At 33.6% G+C, this 22,044-nt stretch overlaps 1 protein-coding gene across 2 annotated transcripts in view; it reads right to left on the bottom strand.

Annotated features, from left to right (window-relative positions):
- The window catches only part of Tpr (translocated promoter region, nuclear basket protein), a 66,725-nt gene that overhangs the window by 1,740 nt on the left and 42,941 nt on the right, over window positions 1–22,044 (bottom strand). Inside the window, exons 32-49 of one of the 2 annotated variants that reach the window (XM_047520123.1) lie at window positions 21,888–22,031; window positions 21,058–21,256; window positions 20,159–20,364; window positions 19,919–19,980; window positions 19,042–19,250; window positions 17,285–17,557; window positions 16,466–16,614; window positions 15,592–15,675; window positions 12,335–12,535; window positions 11,392–11,523; window positions 11,070–11,160; window positions 9,258–9,442; window positions 8,102–8,170; window positions 7,894–7,988; window positions 5,258–5,364; window positions 3,762–3,857; window positions 3,491–3,647; window positions 1,761–1,879 (exon numbers count right to left, since the gene is read on the bottom strand). In XM_047520123.1, the coding sequence (XP_047376079.1) occupies window positions 1,761–1,879; window positions 3,491–3,647; window positions 3,762–3,857; window positions 5,258–5,364; window positions 7,894–7,988; window positions 8,102–8,170; window positions 9,258–9,442; window positions 11,070–11,160; window positions 11,392–11,523; window positions 12,335–12,535; window positions 15,592–15,675; window positions 16,466–16,614; window positions 17,285–17,557; window positions 19,042–19,250; window positions 19,919–19,980; window positions 20,159–20,364; window positions 21,058–21,256; window positions 21,888–22,031 (2,578 nt within the window). The remainder of the gene's footprint in view (window positions 1–1,760; window positions 1,880–3,490; window positions 3,648–3,761; window positions 3,858–5,257; window positions 5,365–7,893; window positions 7,989–8,101; window positions 8,171–9,257; window positions 9,443–11,069; window positions 11,161–11,391; window positions 11,524–12,334; window positions 12,536–15,591; window positions 15,676–16,465; window positions 16,615–17,284; window positions 17,558–19,041; window positions 19,251–19,918; window positions 19,981–20,158; window positions 20,365–21,057; window positions 21,257–21,887; window positions 22,032–22,044) is intronic. The other variant, XM_047520122.1, reaches the window with a different exon arrangement.

Genomic DNA, 22,044 nt, shown 5'->3' with positions numbered 1-22,044 from the left:
CATGCCATTACTCTATGTGAAGCCCTTTAGTAGTTTTCTATACCCATGAAACCCAAGGTAATCACAAATATCAACTTGATCTATCTTCCTCACCCCCATTGTGTGTGCTTTCTGGTCTCCTTGCAGACTCTGAACACATCAGACACAATGCGGTGCCTTAGATTTTGCATCTGTGATTTACTTTGACTCCTCCAAACTGCATAGTTTTGATCCCTTTCCTCTTTTTCAGGTCTTTACTTAAATTTGTCTCAATGACACTTTCTGTAAAATTGCCTGGAACACAGCAGACACCCAAATATTTGTTGACTAAATGAATAACTGCTCAGATGGGGAAGTACAGTTCATATTATCAAAGAAATTTAAAGACATCCTAATTTCACAGTGAACAACATTTTCTCAGAGAATGTAAGCTTAGATATAACTAATATCAATTCTACCATGAGAAAAGAAATTCTCATAGAACATCAGAATATAATTTGGGAATACAGAACCTCAGTAATTTTATTAATTATGACAGCTTGGTGCTGGGGTTGTGGTTTAGTGGTAGAGCACTTCCCTAGCATGTGTGAGGCACTGAGTTAGATTCTCAGCACCACATACAAATGAATAACGGTTCATCAACAACTAATAAAAAGATTAAAAAAAATTATGACAGCTAAAATTTTGAGTCTTCTGTGTATAAAACATTGATTTGTAGAATTTATATATATTATTCCTAATTCTGATGGCAAGGTTGGTTATGACTATTGATATTTCACAATAAACTAAAATATTCAGAGATTTAAAGCAGATTTGCCATAAAATCTGATGGTTCCATGGCAGTTTCAGAAATCCTGCTATAAAAAATTAAAAATGAAAATAATCAGGGTGGATGACAGAGTATTGTATTTCTTAAATAATACAGGTGACTCCCTCCCTAAATATTTTGAGATAGATAAGCTAGCATAATGTATTATTTAAGAGTGAAATCTTTGTAGCCAAACTTCTTGAATTTGCATCCTGGCTTGTCCATCACTTATATAAGACCTTGAGGAGTTATTCAATTTTCTTGTGTCTTTGTCTCCACATTTATAAAGTAGTGATGAATACCTACCACACTGGGTTACTGTAAGAATAAGAAGAGTAAATATTTGCAAGAGACTTAGAAGACTACCTGAAACACAGTCATTGCTCAATAAATGCTAAATTATTAAAAAAAAATTACAGAAATACCTGATTATAGAAAGATGCATAATGTAAAACTTAAAAAGCCAAACTCTGCAACTGTTTACCTCAGTAAACTTCAAACATATTTTTTGAAGAAACAAAGCCCCAACCCTTTAACTACCCCTATCAAATCTCACACAGAACCCCACTACATAGAACAAAAAAAAATGAAGCAGCTCTGGTTCAAAGAGTGGTAGGAGGCTTGAGAACTTGTCCTCAGCTCCCTCCCCAGTACACCAATCCCCTACACCCTGGAGTGCCTCTAAGAGACCCAAGGGTTCTACAGAACCTTATGCTGACAACCATTTGCCGAGGTGAAATGTGAGTGGATCCACAGTAGCCATGTTCCTGATTACCAATGCTGGACTACTAGAATAATGATGTGAATTATAAACCAAGTTCCCTTTAACGATAAAAATTTCTCATTAAATAATGCACTTTCAAATTCAGGAGAAAATCATTATTGATTGATTTTATTGACACTAACAAAAGTGTCTTCAAAATAAGTTTGATATACAAAAAAAGCTGTACTGTAACCAAGAGCAGTGACTTACCTACAGAAGAGCTGGAAGGCGGATCCTGGCTGGTGGAAGGGAGGTCTGACTCATCAGAAGCCTGCACAGGCTCTTCTTCCTGCTGACTATCAATTTCTAGGCCTGCTTCTGAACTAATACTGTGAAAAAACATGGAAAAAAATAACAATCAATTAGCAAATAAAATGGATTCTGGAATGTATCCTAAATTATTCCTAAACTCTTCTAGATATAGTTTATCACTTAACCCAGAGCTCCCAATTAATGAGCTGTTTTTTCCTCATTCTTTTTCTCACTAGGACAAGGACATGTTCCAATTTTAGTTTTGTTTTTCCTTTTCTTGGGGGGGGGGTGCTTTTTTCCTTTTGACAAGGATGGTTCACATTCTTGACAGTCACAGGAAATGTATTATCTAGATTTTGACAAATACCAAAATACTTTTTAAAGGAAAGTAGAGTACTAAAATAATTCACAAGTCACAACTTTTGTCAGTACACCAGTAAACCACCCTGGTAGGTGTAGTCCAGATCAGACAGGTTAGGGGGATGTGAAATTCCTGGCTCAATGGTTATAATTCCATCTTTCTATCTCTCATTCAAGAAACAAATGAGGGATAGAGAGTACAATAACTTGGATTTGCTCCAGTTTCATCATCTGCAAACATTAGTACAGTTATTAGTAACGATTTACGTGAGCGACATCTCTAAGGACTATGTGCTAATGATGAGCACAGGTGAGGTGAAAACAGCATGGGGCAGAAATCAGGGCTTCAATTCTACTTAGCACGGCATGAGTTGGTTACCAGCAGTAGAGCCTAAGCAAATATAATTTAACACATCTGAGTCTGATTTTCACATTTGTATTAATGGAAAATAACATTCTACAGGAATATTATGTAGGTTGGAAATGACATATGTAAAGCATATTCCATACTTTCAGTATGGAATTGAAGTCAACTAGTGTTCTCATCAGTAACCTACTTAAATCAAGCAGAGATTAACACAGATCTCTATTATACCCAATAGACTAGACTTGGCTTATATGAAATGTTGCTAAATAAAACAAAGTCCTTGCTTTTCCTTAGGAAATCTGGGTGCTACTTATTATGCTTCTGACCATGAAGTAGTTGAACTTTTTCCTTTTGTGGAGAAGTAGGTTCCAGCTTGAAAGTTAACTTCTCTGAAACCACTGTCCAATGGTTCCATTCATTAAATTACTCCACTTCCTTTGGATTAAAAAAATACTTGCCATCAAATACTTCTTTTGTAAAGCTTTATTTATAACTGATGTGTTAAAAATGTTGTAATGTCTTAAAAACTACCAGAAAATCTTTAAATTTTATGAAACCAGTATTTCAGACACCAGAGTCTAAAAGCTCGTAAATAAAGAGTGAGAATCATTTGAGAGCCCACTACTAAATGGAAAGTGAGTCATTTCCTAATATTCCTAATTTTCACAGAAAGACTTCTTTCTTGGAGAGCAATTCGAACAGCTATATAAATGGAAGGATACCAGTACTCTTAAAGAAATATTGTTTTTATTAATATTACACAATTTTCAGGGAGATAACTGTCTTAAAAATTGCCTCCCATAATAATCTCCAAGTCTTAAATATACTTTTATATGCAAAATAGCCTTTCAAAACACAATTTGGTTTATTTTTTATACAGGATTGTTTCCTGGCTAAAAGAAAATAAACGTAAAAGTCTAGTGGATTTAAAGCAAGCAAAAGCAACAAAACAAACTTTTACCCTTCAGATTCTGCTTCCACAAATACTTCATCTCCATCATCACCAGCTGTTGTTTCGTTTGATGTAGATAAAGTGCCCGTGGATGTTGTCACCATTGGAACAGACTGAGAGGCATGCTCTGAAGCATCAGAGGTGGTACTCTCAGTAAATACAGTCACTTTAAAAAGAAAAGGAATTAAAAATCTTAATTTTTTGTGTATTACATTTAAGTCAGAACGTTTCCATGTTATCAGTAAAACACAAAATACACTCATCTCTCTTTGATATCTACCTGGGGCTGCTACTTGTAGAGGAGTAGTGGGAACACTTCGACCACCAGGTTCTTCTTCATGAGCTAGGAAGAGGGGTGTTTCATACATTCCTAAACCTAAAGACAATTCTAAGTATTAGTGAATGAAAAAACATAAAATTGCCAATACAACGTTTAGTATCTGCAAGAAAAAAAACAAAAAAAACCAAAACTACCAGAGATGCAAAACTTTATAGAACAATCTAATCATTCCATCCAGCCAAACTTGAGCTCTTAATCTTTTAAATACTATATAAACACATCCTTTAACACAACTCCCTAGTACTAAAGTACCCTTAAACAATTAGCCGAAATGTTCCTAATAGTTTCAAAAAGCTAATTTTAATGTGTATCCAACTATGAACTCGTACTACGTTAGAATCTATTCCTCACCCAAACTACAAGGTATTAACTATCATCCTCTTTTTTGCTAATGAAACTGAAGGTTAGCTAACTGCTCCTAAAGTTATAAAGCTAGTAAGCAGTGATATTAAATTTAAACCTGTATCTAACTTCCAAAGTCTAAGATGTCCTAACATACAAAGCCACATAAAAATTTTGAAGTTACATGAAGCTAATTCACAATTTCATATTGGAAGAGGCCTGCCATGTTAGATGACATACTTAATGACCAGATAACAGGTTACATTATATAATTTTTATAAGGACTATAGATTAATCCCTTATCTTGGGTGATTTATTATAAAAGCAGTATGCTTCCCGTATTCACATTCAAAATGCTAGTTTACTTCCCAGAAACACTGTGGGTTGTATGGATTTACCTTTAACTGCATTAAAAGGTAATTCTAAAACAACGTACTTCATATTCAAATAACTACTTTGGGTTGTGTTATTTCATATTTTGAACTAAAAAAAAAATTAATTGAAAAAAAATCTAGTCATGCATCTAACAGGAATGTTACATGTACCAAACTGTAAAAGAAAATATGTCGCACTCCTTCCAACAACTTCAACATGGGTGGCGGTACCTGGTTTAATTAAATTCCTAAATACTTACTACATGTATGACACAACACTAGAAACCAGAAGAGATATGAATGTAAAAGCCAGTTCTTTTTTTTTTAATTAAAAAAAAAAAAATATATATATATATATGTATATATATTTTTGTTGTTGTAGGTGGACACAATACCTTTATTTTATTTTTATGTGGTGCTGAGGATTGAACCTCACGCGTGCTAGGCAAGTGTATTACCACTGAGCCACAACCCCAGCCCAAAAGTCAGTTCTTATCCTAAAAGAAACTGGAATTTTGTTGGAAAGATAATATTTCTATGTAAGGAGATATTTTATAAGCAGTAAATATATAGCTTTATCTGTACATTAGCATAGGAGTCATTTAGGTATCAACATTTAAAATATTTAAGTTTGCTTTATTTTTTTAATAACACATCATAATACCTTAGTATTAAATATAGACAGATCTAAGAAATTGAAGGGTTTATTTAGCTGTTTACCTCCTTGAGAAGCAAGCTGACCAAGATCAGAGTGACTAGAACTTGTCTGTGGCATATCTTCAGGTGGCCCAAACCGGAACCTAGGAACACCAGCAACCTGTGGGGAACTAAATGGACAAAAACTAATTTAAGATGAAATTTAAAATTTACCTGTTAAATCACAATGGTGGAAAGAATACTGGTTAAAAGACTGAACATCAGCAGAATGGGAAGGAAACAGATTTAAAAAGGTGATAAAGGATTTCTTACTCATAAAAATACTCTTAAAACATCAGTCATTGATGAATTTAGTAATAATATGAACAACCTGTGATTTATATAACTTTCAGTTCTCTTGAATCATGCTCATGTTTGAATCTGTGAGATATCCCCACATACATATGCTGAAAGCAACACACACTTCATAACAAACATAATAAAAAGTCAGAATGAAGTCCTAAGACAAAGTTTAATCTCAGCTTTTATCATTTAGTCATAGAAACATCAAGTCACCCGTCAGGCCTGATAAAGAGTTCATAAGCTGGTTCCCAAAGTTTAGAAAAAATGTAGTATTAGATGGCTTCTGCTTTCCCCTTATCCTATCAACACTATCATCCCCACCATAAACTAGGATATAAAACTCAGTATTTCCTTTGCCTACTCTTCTCCGTATCTTTCGTTAGAAAGCTAGCTAATTATTGATGTTAATATTAATTATTAATGTTTATAGATTATGCCTCTATAATAACTCTTGAATCTATTATCTTTTCTGTTTGAACACTACTGTTTTAGTCAGAGCCCTTTTATTTCAGGTGGATTTTAGAACTCATAGTTATCCTCTTATGAAAGAACCCTGGGCTCTCCTGAGCTAGTGTCACACATTTCCTGAATAACTGAACAAAATCCCTGCTATTTAAAACAAGCTCCAAACTTTTACACATGTTCAGGTTCATGCATTGGAGGCTTTGTCCTTAGTGCAGTGATGTTGGAGGTGGTAGAGTTTTAAAAGGGGAAGCTTAGTGGGAGGTTGCTGGGGTGCTGTCCTCAGGAAGAGTGTGTTTCCATAGAGGGTTGTTATAAAATCAAGCTTGGCCATTCCCCAGCCACTGGCTTTCTCTCTGGTGGTGTGATCTGTCCCTATAACAAGGACTCCTGCTTCTTGTTAGTCTACCATAAGGTCCTCACCAAAGCTGAGCTAAAAGCTCAGCTAAAAGTGTGAGCTAAATAAATATCTTTTAAGTTACCCAGTCTCAGATATTTCATTATAGTAACAGAAAACACATTAACACAAGGCCTCATTCTACTTTTTTAGTCTTAACTTTCTATGATAAAAGAAAGTCAAGCTGGCCATGCACATTCTTTCAAAGAGGATTGCTACTCTTTTCTATGGTTTTTAGGAAAAAGAGTTCAGAGGGACTGATGACTTTCAGAGGCTATGTATTTCACGTTTACACAAGCATGTTTGTGTGAGAATGCTGTTCCCTGGTTGGTGCTCAGAAGTATGTTTATTAGAGTGAGTCTGTTCTTGAATGCTGACTTTCAGAAGAAAGGAGGAGACATGATTGCTTGGCTTGCAAAAGTGTGTTAGCTAGGGCATATTGTGGTCAGCAGATTAGGTGAGTTTAAATTCTAATTTCCAGTTCTGATTTTTACCATGTTTTACCACATGTACAGAACACTCAACCTTTTCCAAATTTGAAGAAATGTTTAAATTCTGATCTTCAAAAGTATATCCTGTTCTATGACTAATAACTTCAGCCACAATAAACATGTACTTTCACCTGGAAAGCCTTTTAGTCCTTTAAGAGAAATGGTATAACACAACAAAAGTTCTAGAGCTAGATTGCCTGGTCTGAAACCAAAAACTTTTCATTCCCAGTTGTCTGACATCCAGCAAATTAGTGAACATCTTTGTGCTTCAGTATCTTCATGTGTAAAATCATGACAATAATAGTGTCTATCCTCAAAGTTATGAGGATTAAATAAATTCATGCACGGAAGTGCCAAATTAACATTAGCAATTCTGACTCAATTTAATGTGTTCCCGGTATTATGTCTTCTCAAATGTTTTCCCCCATAATTGTTGGAATAATTACTTTTTCATATGCATTAACAAAGCCTATTGTTTATGCCTGCCTAATCTTCTAGATTATTTAAGTTATGATTAGTTGTAAATAAGCTTGGTTTCCACAATACTGCTACCCATTATGGTCACTAATTACTAACAACTCTAACAATTTACAGAGAATTTACTATATGTTAGTTGAGTCTAAACACATAAGTGTAAATTAATTCATTTAATTCCCACAACTTACAAAGGAGAAATCACTGTATTATTATAATTCCCTTTTGAATGCCCAGAGCACACAACCTAAGTACTTGCTACTTCTAGGAAGCAGTAGAGTTCAAACATGGGCATTTTGACCTTAGAGACCATGTTTTTAACCACTGTTATGCTGTCTTTAAGTTTAAAATTCTTGTTAGAAGCAACTGTATAATTTCCCCTACTTCTATATCCTTTATCCCCCTACTCTAAGTGCTGATTAGTACACAGTAGAGAAGGACTCAACAAGTAATGAATCAAACAATAAACAAATTAATAGGGAAAGAGAAGAATTTAATTAGTCACAAAATATACTTCTCTTTCATTCACTTACTGAATAGCTTCAGCAAATCCATCAGTACGATGTGGCACCACAAGAGTTGGGGTACTTGGGACTGTTCTGTCTTCATCATCAAAAAAATGCTGCTGCTGCAACAAAAAACAGAAAACAGGAGAATTAACAGGCACGACAGCACGCATGTGGACCATCCATGTATTTGCTGAGCAGATCAATCACTTTAATGTGATGAATGAGCACTTACCATTCCACCTATTCCTGGAGTCAACTGAAGCCCACGTCCTACAGACTGTCTTCGGGTCATCTGAATTCTCTATGTGTTAAAAAGGAATTAAACTTGTTTTAAGAAATTAGCAATGAAACAAATACCGAAGAGCAACAGATACAGCTCACTGTTACCCTGGCAATAAAAAAACTGAAATAGTAATAGATATGTAATGATCAGGCTATTTTCTCAAGGAAAAAAATGCCTCCACTCTTGTACTAAAGAAATCAGTGATTTTAAATATTACTGGATAAAAATATTTATTAACCAATACTTAAGCTAAAACCAATTAATGATACTATCTTATTTGTATATAAATGAATTCTGTTCCTATCTCCCAAAGTGAAAATGTTAACAAGTATGCTTTTAGATCTTAAAGTTTGATTATATTTTAGAATTCATATAGCAATACTGACTTCTTATACTTTCCCAGTTAAGATAATTCTAAGTTAATGGACTGAATATATTTTGTAGGATCCATTCAAGAGCCTTTAAGACTATGTATTTTCACATAATGAAGTTATTTTCAGTCGTGGTATTTTAATAGAATCTATACTTGACAGTGTTCAACACCTTATGTTACAGGGTAAAACATAGGCTGTACATTTCTTGCTGTGTTCTGCAAAAGCCTCTAATTAAAAGACATTCAAATCTACTAAATGCTAAATATGAAGGGGTCGTGCATGTCTTCATTAATTTAAAAAGCAGAAATATGTGAGATTACAAATACATGACAGAAAAAAAAATGTGAGGAAAACAGAAATTCCTTTTTAAAAAATATGTGCACTTCAAAATTGATGGTAGTGAGCAACTAAAATCCATTTTCTTTAATTAAAACTCAGGAAAATCTTTTTTTAATCAGTGGAAATAGCAATAGAATTTTGTTATAAATATAATCATTTTAACTTATATACTATGTTTAATAAACCTGTCTTTCTAAGTTTCAATCCATTTATGAAAGTAAACTACTGCCATATTTCAAGGATAGGAAATGAGATTAATTTCACTTAAAAAATTTATAAAAACATTAAAAGTATACTTAATTTCTTTAAAAAAAAAGAAATAGCCAATAGAGAGGTAAGAAAAGTCAAGATTTTTTGAGGTTCATTTTACAGAATGACTATTGTTTTAATACCTGAACTGGAGGTCCCAACTCTTGAGGTGGAGCATGAATGGTCAGTCGTGGGGGAAGTGGATGTGGCGGGCGTCTTGGTGACTGAGGTGCTCGAGGGGTCTGTCTTTCAGATGCTGAGGAAGGCTGCTGTTCTCTGGAAATCTCCTGGGAAAAAGATGACTCTGCAGCACCTGTATTTCCTTCACCTAAGAGAAAAGAGAAGCTTATTATGAACTATTAAATTTGCCACAAAATAACTTGTATAATCATAGAAGAATAAACCTTATCATTAAAAATATTCACCTTAATAGTTTCCAAAGTACTAAGTGAGGCGGGATGGAAACAAATATGGTATGATTCCAAAATCTAATGGCACCTGTACTTGTGAGTCATCCGGCCCTGGGCAAGTTTTTTACCCTTTTGAGCCTATTTTTTTGGTTGGTTAACAGAGCAAACTTAATGTATAAATAAGGTTTTCAAGACTTCAAGTAACGGACACAACCATCTAGCCCAACACACGATAAAGTAAACATATCATAAATTTTGTCTTCTGTTCTTAACAAAGTGAGCAAATTACCTAAAGGTCAGACCTCCACATTACCTACCAAATAAGGTAAAAGAGATTGGAGAAAAGCCTCATATAAATAATATTTTCCAATTTGGTTTTCCTAAGTTTCAAATTTCAATTATCTCTCAAATGTCTAGGCCTTTTACAAACACTGTAAAGGCAACAGAATCTGTCTGCCACTATGAAAGTAAAATAGAATATCAAAGAATTTAATAGTTTAGAAGTCTCAGGTCTAAAATTGGATCCATGTTCTAACATTTGGTAGCTATGTGACCTTAGGTAAGTCATTTTACTTCTCTTTGATTCAGATTCTTCACTAGTACCTATATCTACCAAGCTTACTGTAACAATTCTAGACAAGTAGAGATGCTAAGAAAAGCATTAACTAACTTTGGGCAGTGTGTCAAAACCATCTACTTCCTTTATTTTATCCAGTCTACTAGCCCCATTTTTGCTTGACTGCAAAAATGAAAAGAGAAAAGGAAAAAGTCTCACATAACTATTCAGTGAACATCTACTATGTGCCTTTTTACTGGGAGAGATGGCTATGAACACTGGCCCTCAAAAGACTTAACTCTTAGTTATCAAAACTAAAGAACAAAAAAAATTTCCCTTGATAGCTACCGAACTATGTGACGAAATATTTAATCTATAAAACATTTCAAAAGAATCCTATTAATTTGTTATATAGCTTAATGTTTCTTGGTTTATTTTTGTTTTAAAAATTTAAGACTTGAAAAGATGATTGCCCTTGTTTTACATTAATACAAATTAGCATACACTTTGTCCTTTTAAATATCCAGACCTACACAGAAACCCAGATACAATGTTTTCCCATTAGTCTAAACATACAAGGTTTCACTATATCAGTACTACTGATTTTGATGAAGTATTATTAATTGTAAAACCAGAAATATTGCACCAGATGATCACAAGTACTTTAAACTACAATTTAAAAACATCATACTAAAAATATTCCATGTCTTTTAATGTCTACAAGTTTTCAGTGGACCTCCACGACCTATCCTTTCAAAGATTTAAAAGCCATGCCATACTGATTAAAATTCTTCTTTTTTGCAAGAAATTATTTTTTGTTGCAAGACATCACAAACCTCCAATATCCACAATAATCCACATGCAGCTTGATTAGACTGACCTCTTCTGGTTGTAAACTGTTGTTACAAGTTCTTGATTAAATTTTTTCAGCTAATAAGTGCAGCAACAGCAAATGGCATTAATCCATTAGAGATTTCAAATAATCTCACCACTGTTTTGGGAATCAGCAGCTCTCTGATTACTTTCACCTGCACCCATACTTTCTTCTGTTTCTGTACCTGGATCAGTCCCATCACCACCCTAAAAACAAAATGTGATAATATAAGCAAAAAGAAATAAAATAAAAACCTTAAAAGAAATACCACATAATTAAGCAAACTACAGCAAAAACAAATGTACCAAATGAAGCAAAACTTGAAAAGTATAAAACGTTTTAGTATTCTGATAATATGAGCCTTTCTATATCATAGGAAAAAGGCAAGTTTTCTAAGCAAGCTCTTGAAGAAAACAGTCAGCATTCTAAGCAATTACCTCCGCATCATCGGCTTCGTATCCGTCATTACCATCTGCACTCCCAGTTCCTTCATTACTGTCTTCACCCTCATCTCCCATTCCTGTGTCATCTTCGTCATCATCATCATCTTCTTCATCTTCTTCATAATCCTAACAGAGAAACCCCCATGCATAAATAACATCTAGAATCTGGTCCATGTACTCTGCACATCTTTCTGCACTTAAGAAACTGAAATGACTCATCATTGGTCAGGATTTAGGAGCGTCCTGGGTGAGAAGTCCAGCAGCGCCAAACAGCAGAACTGTAATGCTGGATGGAGTCAGTACAATGCCAATCAATTCTGAATGAGACTGTGCAAAGAATTGGCCAGAAAGTGTCAAGAGTGTCACTTTAATTCTATCTAAGTTTAAACAGAGTTGAAGAAAAATAAAATTGGGCCAGGATTTCTTAAACACAGAGTTTGAAAAAAAAAAAAAATCGCTGCTTTATGAATGAAAGAATCTCAAATAAGAAGCTGTCACTATAGGATTAAATCCCCCCCAAAAAATGCTAAATTTAAAATACACTTCAGTAATGATGATACCTCAATTATTTCTGAAACAAATTACAGGGCTGGGGGTGGGGTGTGCTTCTTCTTTTTATTTCCAGAAACTTTAGTGCTTACAAAATTAAATTTATTCAGCCACTTATAGTTAAGCTTAAAAAAAATTCTGAATAGCTCAGCAATCATTAAAAGACAAACAAAATGTTAAAAATTAAAGATTTTCCATCACTGGTTCTATGCTTATTTTCATTATAAAATGTTAAAATCTGAAATAATTAGTGTAAAAGAAAAATAATATAATAACCTACTGAAACTGAGCAATCAGAACTTACTAACTGATAACATCAGTAGGCCCAAGGATTTGAACAATTTCGAGAAGTTTTGAAAATACGGGATAATTTCACAACCACATTCACCTCATGTTCTCCATCATTTTCATCATCATCATCTTCTTCATCATCACTGTCAATTACAATGACATCATCTCCTTTGCCTTGGCCATCCTGGGATGAAGTTGTTGTTTGCTGATCTGATTGAAGTGGCCCGAGATCTATTTGTAGAGATTGGGAAGTTTCTTCACTGTCTTCCATAGGCGTATAATCTCCCTGGGTGACTCCCTTTAAAAATGAAGAAATCAAAAATCAAATACACCTAACGGTATCAGTGAGACAGAGGCTGAGGTAAATGTTTAAATTAGTAACATTTTGATTTTAAAAATATGGTTTAAAAGCAGAAGTAATTTGAAATATATGGTAAACATCTGAGTTTCTTTACCATCTTCCTAGAAAAGAATATACTGTAAATCTATTGAGTAATAATTTAATAAGAGAAAAAATACATAGAGATGTATGCGAATTCAAAACTACATGTGTGATATTATTCTTTTTAAAGACAAGTTTATTTTTTTAAATTGTTTTTGCTATTGTTGATGGACCATTATTTTATTTATTTATTTATATGTGATACTGAGAATCATACCCAGTGCCTAACATATACTAGGCAAGCACTCTACCATTGAGCTACAACTCCAGTCCATACATGTGTGATATTATTGATCAGTGCTGTCCAACAGAAATTTGTGAGCCACAAATGTAATTTTAGATTTTTTATTAGACCCTTGAAAAGATAACAAAAGTAAAATCAATTTTAATAATATGCTTTGTGAATAAATACAAAACACCATTTCAACACTGTAACCAATGTACAAATTAACAAATATTTTACATTTAAAAATTATTAGTAAGTCTCCAAAATCCAATGTATATCTTAAATTTATCTCAGTTTGGACTAACCATATTTCTTTCAAGTGCTCAGTAACTAGTGTAGTTAGTTGACAGTATACTTGCTGATCAAAGTTAGGAAAAAGGTCTACTATGGTCCTGTAACATTCTGTTAAAAAAGTTTTCCTCAAACTAAAAATAATCTAGACACGCAGTGAATAAAGCATGATATTTTTATTGTCTTTTTACAAAGAAACTTCTTTCTTCCCCTTAAAAGTCCAATTATCCTAAACCTTCTAATCACAACAAAGAGACAGACTGGGCTTCCCTTAATCTGAAAATCTGAATGTTCTGAAATCTGAAAATTTTGAGTGTTGTCATGATACTAAGTGGGGGAAAAACTAACAGGAAAAAAAAAAATTATATACAGTGTCTGTAGATTGTCGTACCCATCAGTGTCAGGAAGAGAAGACTAGCACGACTCAAGGCTCTAACTTATAAAGAGCAGGCTACTTCTCAAATTTCCACCTGAAAACTAGGAGGACAGTGATTGTACCAGTGGTTGGATGGGATTCTTCTGAGTATCCGCAAGCAAACACATACATATATTGCCTAGCATGTAAAGTGCTCTGCCAATTCTTCGTAAGAAGTATAGTCATGAGAAGTGACATAATGAAGTGACCCAAAGGGATGTTCAACAGGTAAAGAACAGGTAAAGCTTTTATAAAAAATATTCCAAAACTCAAAACTCAAAAACAAAACAAAACAACAAAACCCCACACAAGTCTAAAACTGCTGGGTCTAAGTATTTAGGATAAGGGATATTCATCCTGCATTAGATATTAAAATAATTCTTTGCTCAATTTATTTTCATAATTCTACTCTGTTATCTACTGAAATGAACTTATTTTAACTTAATTTCAATGTCTTCTTTTTGGCTTAAGTACTCAGTAAAAGCTATTTTATTTTTCATATAAACTAGTAACAGTGTCTTTTGACTTAAAAATTACGTACACCATAATGAAAATGAGTTAAGTCATGGTATAATTAATATGCCCAAGTGACCAACTTATTTTAGGAATAGCAACACTTAATGGGGAAGCTAAATGGTACTTTAATGAGTCACAGGACAACTTTGACCATTTTAAGAAAAAAACTTTCAATATAAATGATTTTAGCATAATTTAACCAAATCTGAAAACAAAATTGAAATCCATATGCTATTTCCAATTGTTTTTGTTTTTATATTCTTTAGCTGTGTACCAAAAGATCATTTATAGTACTACATATTCATCTAAAGGTTTAGTTTTATGTTTTTAAAAGAAAAAAAGAAAAAAACCTGGTAAACTTAGAAAAATCAACATATCTTAGAAACAAAAACATTGCAATCTATATTTACTTATGATTAGCTTAAGACAGTTCCTTTCTTTTATACAGATAAGAAAAATTTTAAATAAAATGATCTCGAGAGTTTATTCAGAGACAAAATATTGTTTTAAGTTTAAGAGGACAGCTGAACACTATGTACACTGGGTTCAAATCCCAGCTCCAAAGGTTTATGAACATGGGTCCATTACTTATCTAGGCATTAGTTTCTTCACTAAATTAGTTAAAAAATGTAATAAATGTAAGTTAATAAATATAGATTTCTTATAAAAACATTTGAATATAGTAGTGAGTTAAGTATTACTGCTAAATATAAAGTTAACTATTAATAATATTATTGTATCAGAAACCTTAACTTCAAGGGCAGAGGAACAGAAGGAAAATAATTTTTGAGTGTGTGGCAGGTACTATTTTAGGTACTTTACGATTCTTAAAATGTTATAATTTTCTGACAAGCGAAACAAGAGTTAGTGACACACTTACAGTCACACAGTTTCTCTTTTTTTGCCGTGCAGGTCCTCGTGCATGTGAGGCAAGCACTCTATCAACTGAGCTATATCCCCAGCCCCTACTCACACAGTTTCTAAGCTAGGAATGCAACCTACTGCTAGGTAACTTCAGAATCTATGCTCTTTCTGCTAGTACGGCTGCTCTGGAGGAGCCTAAATAAGAGTCTAAAAAAAAATGAAGTGCAAAAATGCATTTCCTTTCATGGATTATGTTAATCCTGTAAGGAAAACAATAGAGGATCACCAATGGGGCATTATGGATTAACTCAGGATTCAACCAGTACTCTTGTCCTTCCAAATAATTACAATTGCAAATTATCTTGATTTGTAACAACTCATCATTTGGAAAAATTTTTGCTACACCTGAACAAAACTATTCTTTAGTGTAAGCTGAGAACACAGAGCACAGGAGTAAAACAAAGCATAGTAATATAAAATATAAAAACAAGTTCACAAATATAAAACAAGTTTAAAAGTCCAAATAATGTTTCACATTATCAAAGTTAATTTCATTCATTAAAAGCAAACATTTATTACATTATGCATGCTTTTACTTACTTCTCCAATGGAATCTTGAGAATCTTGGTTGTATACTTGAGTCTCTACCTCTCCATCAGTACTTTCTTCTGCCATAACTTCTTCCTAAATCATATGATAAAATTTATTAACCCATCAGAACACTAGATGAAGGGGTACCTGTTCTGCCGGTTCTTCCAATAAACCAAAATTCAAATCTATAATTTTATGAAGCTATACACTCCAAAAAGTTTTTATTTTTATGTTTTGAAACATTTGTTTTAGGTGATGGACCTTTATTTCATTCATTTGTTTATATGTGGTGCTGAGAAATGAACCCAGTGCCTCACACATGTGAGGCAAGTGTTCTACCACTGAGCCACAACCCAGCCCTATTTTTATTTATATAACCATATCATATATATATATATTATTTATATAATATAAATCATATAATATAATATATGATTTATGAACGTGGAAGTAAAATTATTTTAGTCTTAATGTTTGCTATAAACCCCACTTCACTACAGTTTAGCCTTGACAAGAGAGATATAATTCTGGTTAATTTTAGAAAAAGATGGCAGATAAAGAGTTTAAAATGTCCACGAGACTATAAACTTTCCTTGTTCTTCAAATTAAAAAACCCAACACCTTTGACATGGAATTCAACTTTTTTGATTTTTATTCAACTGGGAACAAATTCAATAAAAAAAAAAATGAAAAGACTATAAAACACTATTGTTAACAGCAATAATACATGGGCTGTCAATGAAAGCTTTGTAGTGAATTCAACAATAGTTTTCCAGGTAATGTAGTATGACCCCAAAAGGTTAATTTGCCTTTGGCTATCACGGAATAGACCACATTAATCCTACTAGGTAAAGTAAATATAAACAGGAAGAACTTTACACACCTCGGCTCCTCCGGGTGTAACACTTTTCAGCTTCTTTGGAAGAGGCATTTCCACTGCATCGTCAGAGGCGGGGTCTGATGCTTCCACAGTGCTATCCTCCTCCTCCTCACGGCTACGCTTTGGCAAAGAGGAACTTGGGGTGGCTGATACTTTGAAATTAGATAATTTAAATCTTAAATCAGAACGTGATGATAATTCCATTTAGAAAAAGATAATTTTAAAAGCATTTTTAAAATCAGCCAATGTGGTCACTGAACTTAAAGAACAAACATTTAAAGTGTATAGATTATAATACTGTCAAGTCTTAGATCAATTCCCATCAATATAATTTGTCCTTGTTAATCACTGAAAAAATTAAAAGGTAGCTTATCGTTGATTCAATGGTTTTATACTGATCCTAGAGTAATAAAGTCAGCTAAATTTTACAATGTAACTGACTCACTGTGATGATACTGATTAATAACGGCTATTTACAAATTTACATAGGGCCTTCCATAAAACTCAAGACTCCTTTAAATAAAAACATTTACACTGTGTATAAATAGGGCTCTGGTCTTTCAGTTCTCAGGATTTGCATTAAGTTACACACAGTTTCCCCTCTAAAAAAGAGTCAAAAAGTAACTGAAAGGGAAGAAAGGTTTTTACTTAATGATGAAAAACTATTAACCACTCAGGAAACATGAAATAAAATGTTAGGAATATATCTGTTCATTCTAATACCTAGTAGAAAGCAAATATTTACAAAGAATATTCAAGATATGTGTTATACCTAAGAAATCACAAATGCCTACTCTAACTTCATTTTGAAATTAATCTTACCAGTGCCAAATACTGCTGTAGAAGTAGAAGGTCGTTCAACTGGTGAACTCTGAACCACCTCTACTAAGTTTGGGGATAACTCCTGATTTGCAGGCTCAATCTGTGGATGACTTTGTTGAGTAGGTTGCACAAAAGCTGTAGCTTGTGTCTGTTGCTGAACAGTTAAAATGGGTTGAGAAAGGGAAGGCTGGACATTAGGACTAGTAGAACGAACAGATCCACTTGTGCTTCCAAAAACTGGAACATGTTCCACTGGACCTTCTGATTGCATAGCTGGAAAATAATCATAGTACTTAACTTAAGTTTTCTACTTTTACCAAAGCTGGGCTTATTTTTTTCTCTTTTGTGATATATGTCATGTTGTGTAATTCTTGTGTCCATACTTCTTACCACTTACTATCGAAACATGCTATGGGTAAAACTAATGTATTATGTGTTTTTATATTGCCTACATGACTGAGATGGTAGTATACAATAATTTGTTGACAAAATATACAAAATGATTCTTGCATCTACTATTCCATTTAAATTATGACCAAACAAAATTAATGAAAATAAGCTCAAAAGTCAAACTGTAAATTTTCATTAAGCATCATTTTAATTTTGTTATTTATTTTTTATTTTATTTTTAAAAAAATTTTTGTAGTTATAGATGGACAGTATGCCTTTATTTTACTTGTTTATTTTTATGTGGTGTTAACAATCAAATCCAGTACCTCACACATGCTAGATAAGCACTCTGCCACTGAGCTACAGTCCAAGACAAAGCATTATTTTTAAATTGACACCATAACACAAACATTAATTTTTAGGGCTGGGAGAACATCTTAGTGTTATAAAGTGCTTGCCAAGCACGTATAAAGCCCTGGGTTCAATCCTCAGCATTGTAAAACTCTCTGCCCCAAACCACAGTAACAAAAGTGTAACTGGTAATCTATCCAATAATTGCTTTGTTGACAGTAGCTGAAATATTCTGTGTACTCATAGCATTTACATATAGTACTTTTAAAATTTACTAAATTCTAAATTTATCCAGATAAGAATTTAAGGAAATATACATTTAGTAAAGTTTTACTGAACATCTATTTTGGTAGTAGGTAAAGGGATTAAACAAGAAACAAGAATTGCCTTTGAGGAGCTCCATCTAGTAAAGTAAAAAGGCATAACAAAATCAAACAAAATACAATGTCTGGCTGCTGTAAACAAGTATCATAGAGCCATGGGAACAAAGGAAAGCAATGAGAAGCTCAGATAATTTCAGTGAAAAAGTGGTGGTTGTGTTGAACCAATTATTTACTATGGTTTTTCAGAGTGGATTTTTATACCCTCTTTCTTAGCCATTAGAAGTGAACATTTTGGTTTTAAAACAATGTGAAGTAATACCTGCAGGGATGACTTTTCCTTCTTCTTTAGCTTAAAAACAAAGCAAATAATAAAAGGGAAGGAGAAAATTTGCTGCATTAACAAGTATCCTGGGGGCTGGGCTTAGCTCACCGGTAGAGCGTTTGCCTATCATGCACAAGGTCCTGTCTTCAACCCTCAGCAGCGCAAAAAAAAAAATATAAAACCAACCAACTAACCAAAGAAAGAAAACCAAGTATTCTGGAACACATCTGTTTCAAAATATTAACTACCCACTTTTACTATGTCTGACTTTAGCTCTAGAGGCCTCAATTTATCTCTGAAGTTGCAGCCATCTTCTCAAAATAAATTGAAATAAGCAGTCAGTTCAACTGGACTTGTATTAGTTTACTAACCTTCTTGTGATTCCACCTGTGTAGTGGGCATCACTGTAGCTGTTGGGGTAGTAGTAGGATTTGTAACAGTTGCAGGTGTCACCATTGGGCGGATACTGGCCCTGGGTGTTGACTTATTTCCAGCCATAGCTGCAGCTGTCACTTTACTTGGAGTAGAAACAACAGGAGTTGGCTTGATATTGGCTGTTGGTGGATCTGATGTGCTGGCACTTACAGAGGGGAAAATCCAGGAATCATGCATTCATAAAAAATTTTTACAAATATTCTTAATAAAATACATATATTTCATGAAAAGCAAAACACGTTTATTTCCTCAAATAAAAGTTCAGCAAGCGTGACCTTAAAATGGTTCAGACCATTTTAAGTATTCTTCCTAACACTGCTTTGGGTATACAAGGTAGATTTAAAACATATTTATAAAAAGATACTGAGTACAATTTTATATATATTTTCACTAAATATTTCAAAACTTAATGAAAATGTTTTGATTTAAGCATTAAAAATTTCAGGGAATACTTTAGAGTGGTGTATCCTAACAATGCAGACTACATCCAAATGATGAATGGCTGAACCCAAATCTCAATTCAGCTTTTATACTTGTCATTATATAACAGTATAGTGAAATCAGAAGTGGTCTATCTCAATAGCCAATCAAACTAAAAGATGAGAGATGTGCTCTCTGTCATACAGCTCCCACCTGACAGAACTGAAAATATGCTGAAAACAAGAGCTGGCAAATCCATGGTATAGTTTTGCACAGATAAACTGTTCTTCAATGTAATAACTTTACAATAGAGCATACAGATTTGTTTTCCCTCAAAAATCACTAGATCTTTCCTAAACCTTAAAAACAGACTTCATAAGAAGGAAAACTTACATTCCTCTTTCACCAGAAGTTGGAGTGGTTTTCAATGTGATCTGTCTCTGCTGTTCTGGGACCTATAAAGAGAAAATTACTGATTTTTGCACCTAGCCCCCACAAGCGACCACCTAATAATGCCACTGAAACATTTTACCAACGTTTCAAAATTCACTGAGAAAGGTTCTTAAATTGTTAAGCATTTTCAAATGTACAAAGAAAAACAGATCCATCGTTTAAGCAGAATTAGCTAATCACCTTATTGGTAGGTTCTTGAGGCTCATCTCTCTGCTCAAGATGTCTCTCTTGATGCTCCCTGAGTTCTCTTTCCAAGCGACTAATTCGACCTTCATATTGGGACTTAAGAGCAGTCATACGAACATCCAGTTCATCTTTCTGCTGATCTAAGGCTCCATTCCTTTGTTTAAGCTCCTCATTTTCCTTAGTTAGCTGATCTTTTACACCTAGAGTAATCATATGATTACACTATTAAAATTGAATATTAGAAACAACATTTATGGACTTAATTTTCACCTAAAGTCTTATCTGAGTCTGTGACAAGAATATATTTATGATGTGCTATACATCTCAATGACCAGTTTCATACCCATCCGTGTTTATTACTTCAATATAAAATATACTTACTCTAACATAAAATTAAGTAATCCATAGCATATATTCAAATACAATAACATTTTTTAATGAAATAATAGCTGCTGGGGCACTAATCAAATCCAACTGACTCGACATTTCATACAACTACTCAGCAGATTGGCAAGCAAAGTGGAATATGAACTTGAGTTTTTCAATACTAGGCTTCTTAAATCTGACATGAAGGACCAGAAGAAACCCACCTGAAGTTAGACACAGAAAAATGCTTGATCAGGAAAGATCCAATGCTATCTAGTTTATATAAAGTGCCTGGGCAGCTCAGTCTGCACTGAGAGGATCTGTCACAAGGTGGAACTGTTACATACTAAAGCAAAAGGATGGCAGTATCCCGGCACTAATTACAAGTCAATGATTAAGAAAGATTTCATAAATAAAGACATCCAAAATTGCATTTTTTGTGTCTAATTAAATAACCTAGTTAAAGCCTGCACCACATAAACAACTTTCACCACCAAGTTCAAACCTCAACATATACAGATACTTACCAGCTAAATGTGCAATTTTTGATTTCGCGGCTACAATAGCCTTTCTTGTTTTTTCTTCCTTTTCAGTTATTTGCTGTCTGAGCTGCTCCTCCTGGGTGGTTCTATCTTGAAGATCCTGTCGAAGTCGTGAAAGTTCAGACTGAAGCTGCACAGTCTGTTCCTGGAGATTTCTTGCTTCTGTCTCTTTTTCAGATAATGTCTTTCAAAAGAAAAAGGTATTCGCCATGTAATTCAATAGAAATTATATGTCCTATAGACTTAAAAAGAAAATTATTAATTTGCTTTTTAAAAAACTTTAAGTGATACACAAAAACATTAAAGTTTTACATACTAACGGGGTACCATGCAATGTTCAAAATGTATACACTGGATAATGTTTAAATCAGATTAAGTATGTTTATTGCCTCAAACATTATCCCTTAAACATTTATCAATTCCTTGTGGTGAAAATTTTCAAAATCCTTCCTTTTAACTTTTTGAAATAACAATATATAACCTAATTGTTGTTTATAGTTGTCATACTATGCAATAGTACCCCAGAGCTTCTTGCTTGTAACTGTAACTAAGTACCCACTGATCAGATTTTGCCCATTCCTCCCCACTAATTCACTTTTTTTAGGTTAAATATAGGTGAAAATATAAAAATGGAGGTCAAACCATGCAAGTGGGTATTTGAAGATAATTAGGTATTATTTATATATACATTATGCATTTAAAGTGAGAAGGATAAAATATAGACTTTCCTATATGATAAAGGAGTGTCAGTGTTTAACATTTCTTTAGGTACAAAAGAATTAGGTACATACACCTTTTGCTGCTCTCACTCATACCTTCTGAAGATTCTCCACTTGATTCTCTAGTGATTTTGACTTGGTTTCAGCTTGGTTGAGCGTATCTTTGAGCTCCTGCATCTCCTGGACTGAGATATGCTGTTCCTGATGGTCCCCAGAAGACTGAGCTGAAGTTTCCATGACCTAAGATGACAAA

Source organism: Sciurus carolinensis, chromosome 12, assembly GCF_902686445.1.
Source record: "Sciurus carolinensis chromosome 12, mSciCar1.2, whole genome shotgun sequence".
Classification (NCBI taxonomy): domain Eukaryota; kingdom Metazoa; phylum Chordata; class Mammalia; order Rodentia; family Sciuridae; genus Sciurus; species Sciurus carolinensis.
The sequence above is the reverse complement of the archived record's forward strand: the minus strand, read 5'-3'. Positions and strand labels throughout refer to the sequence as shown.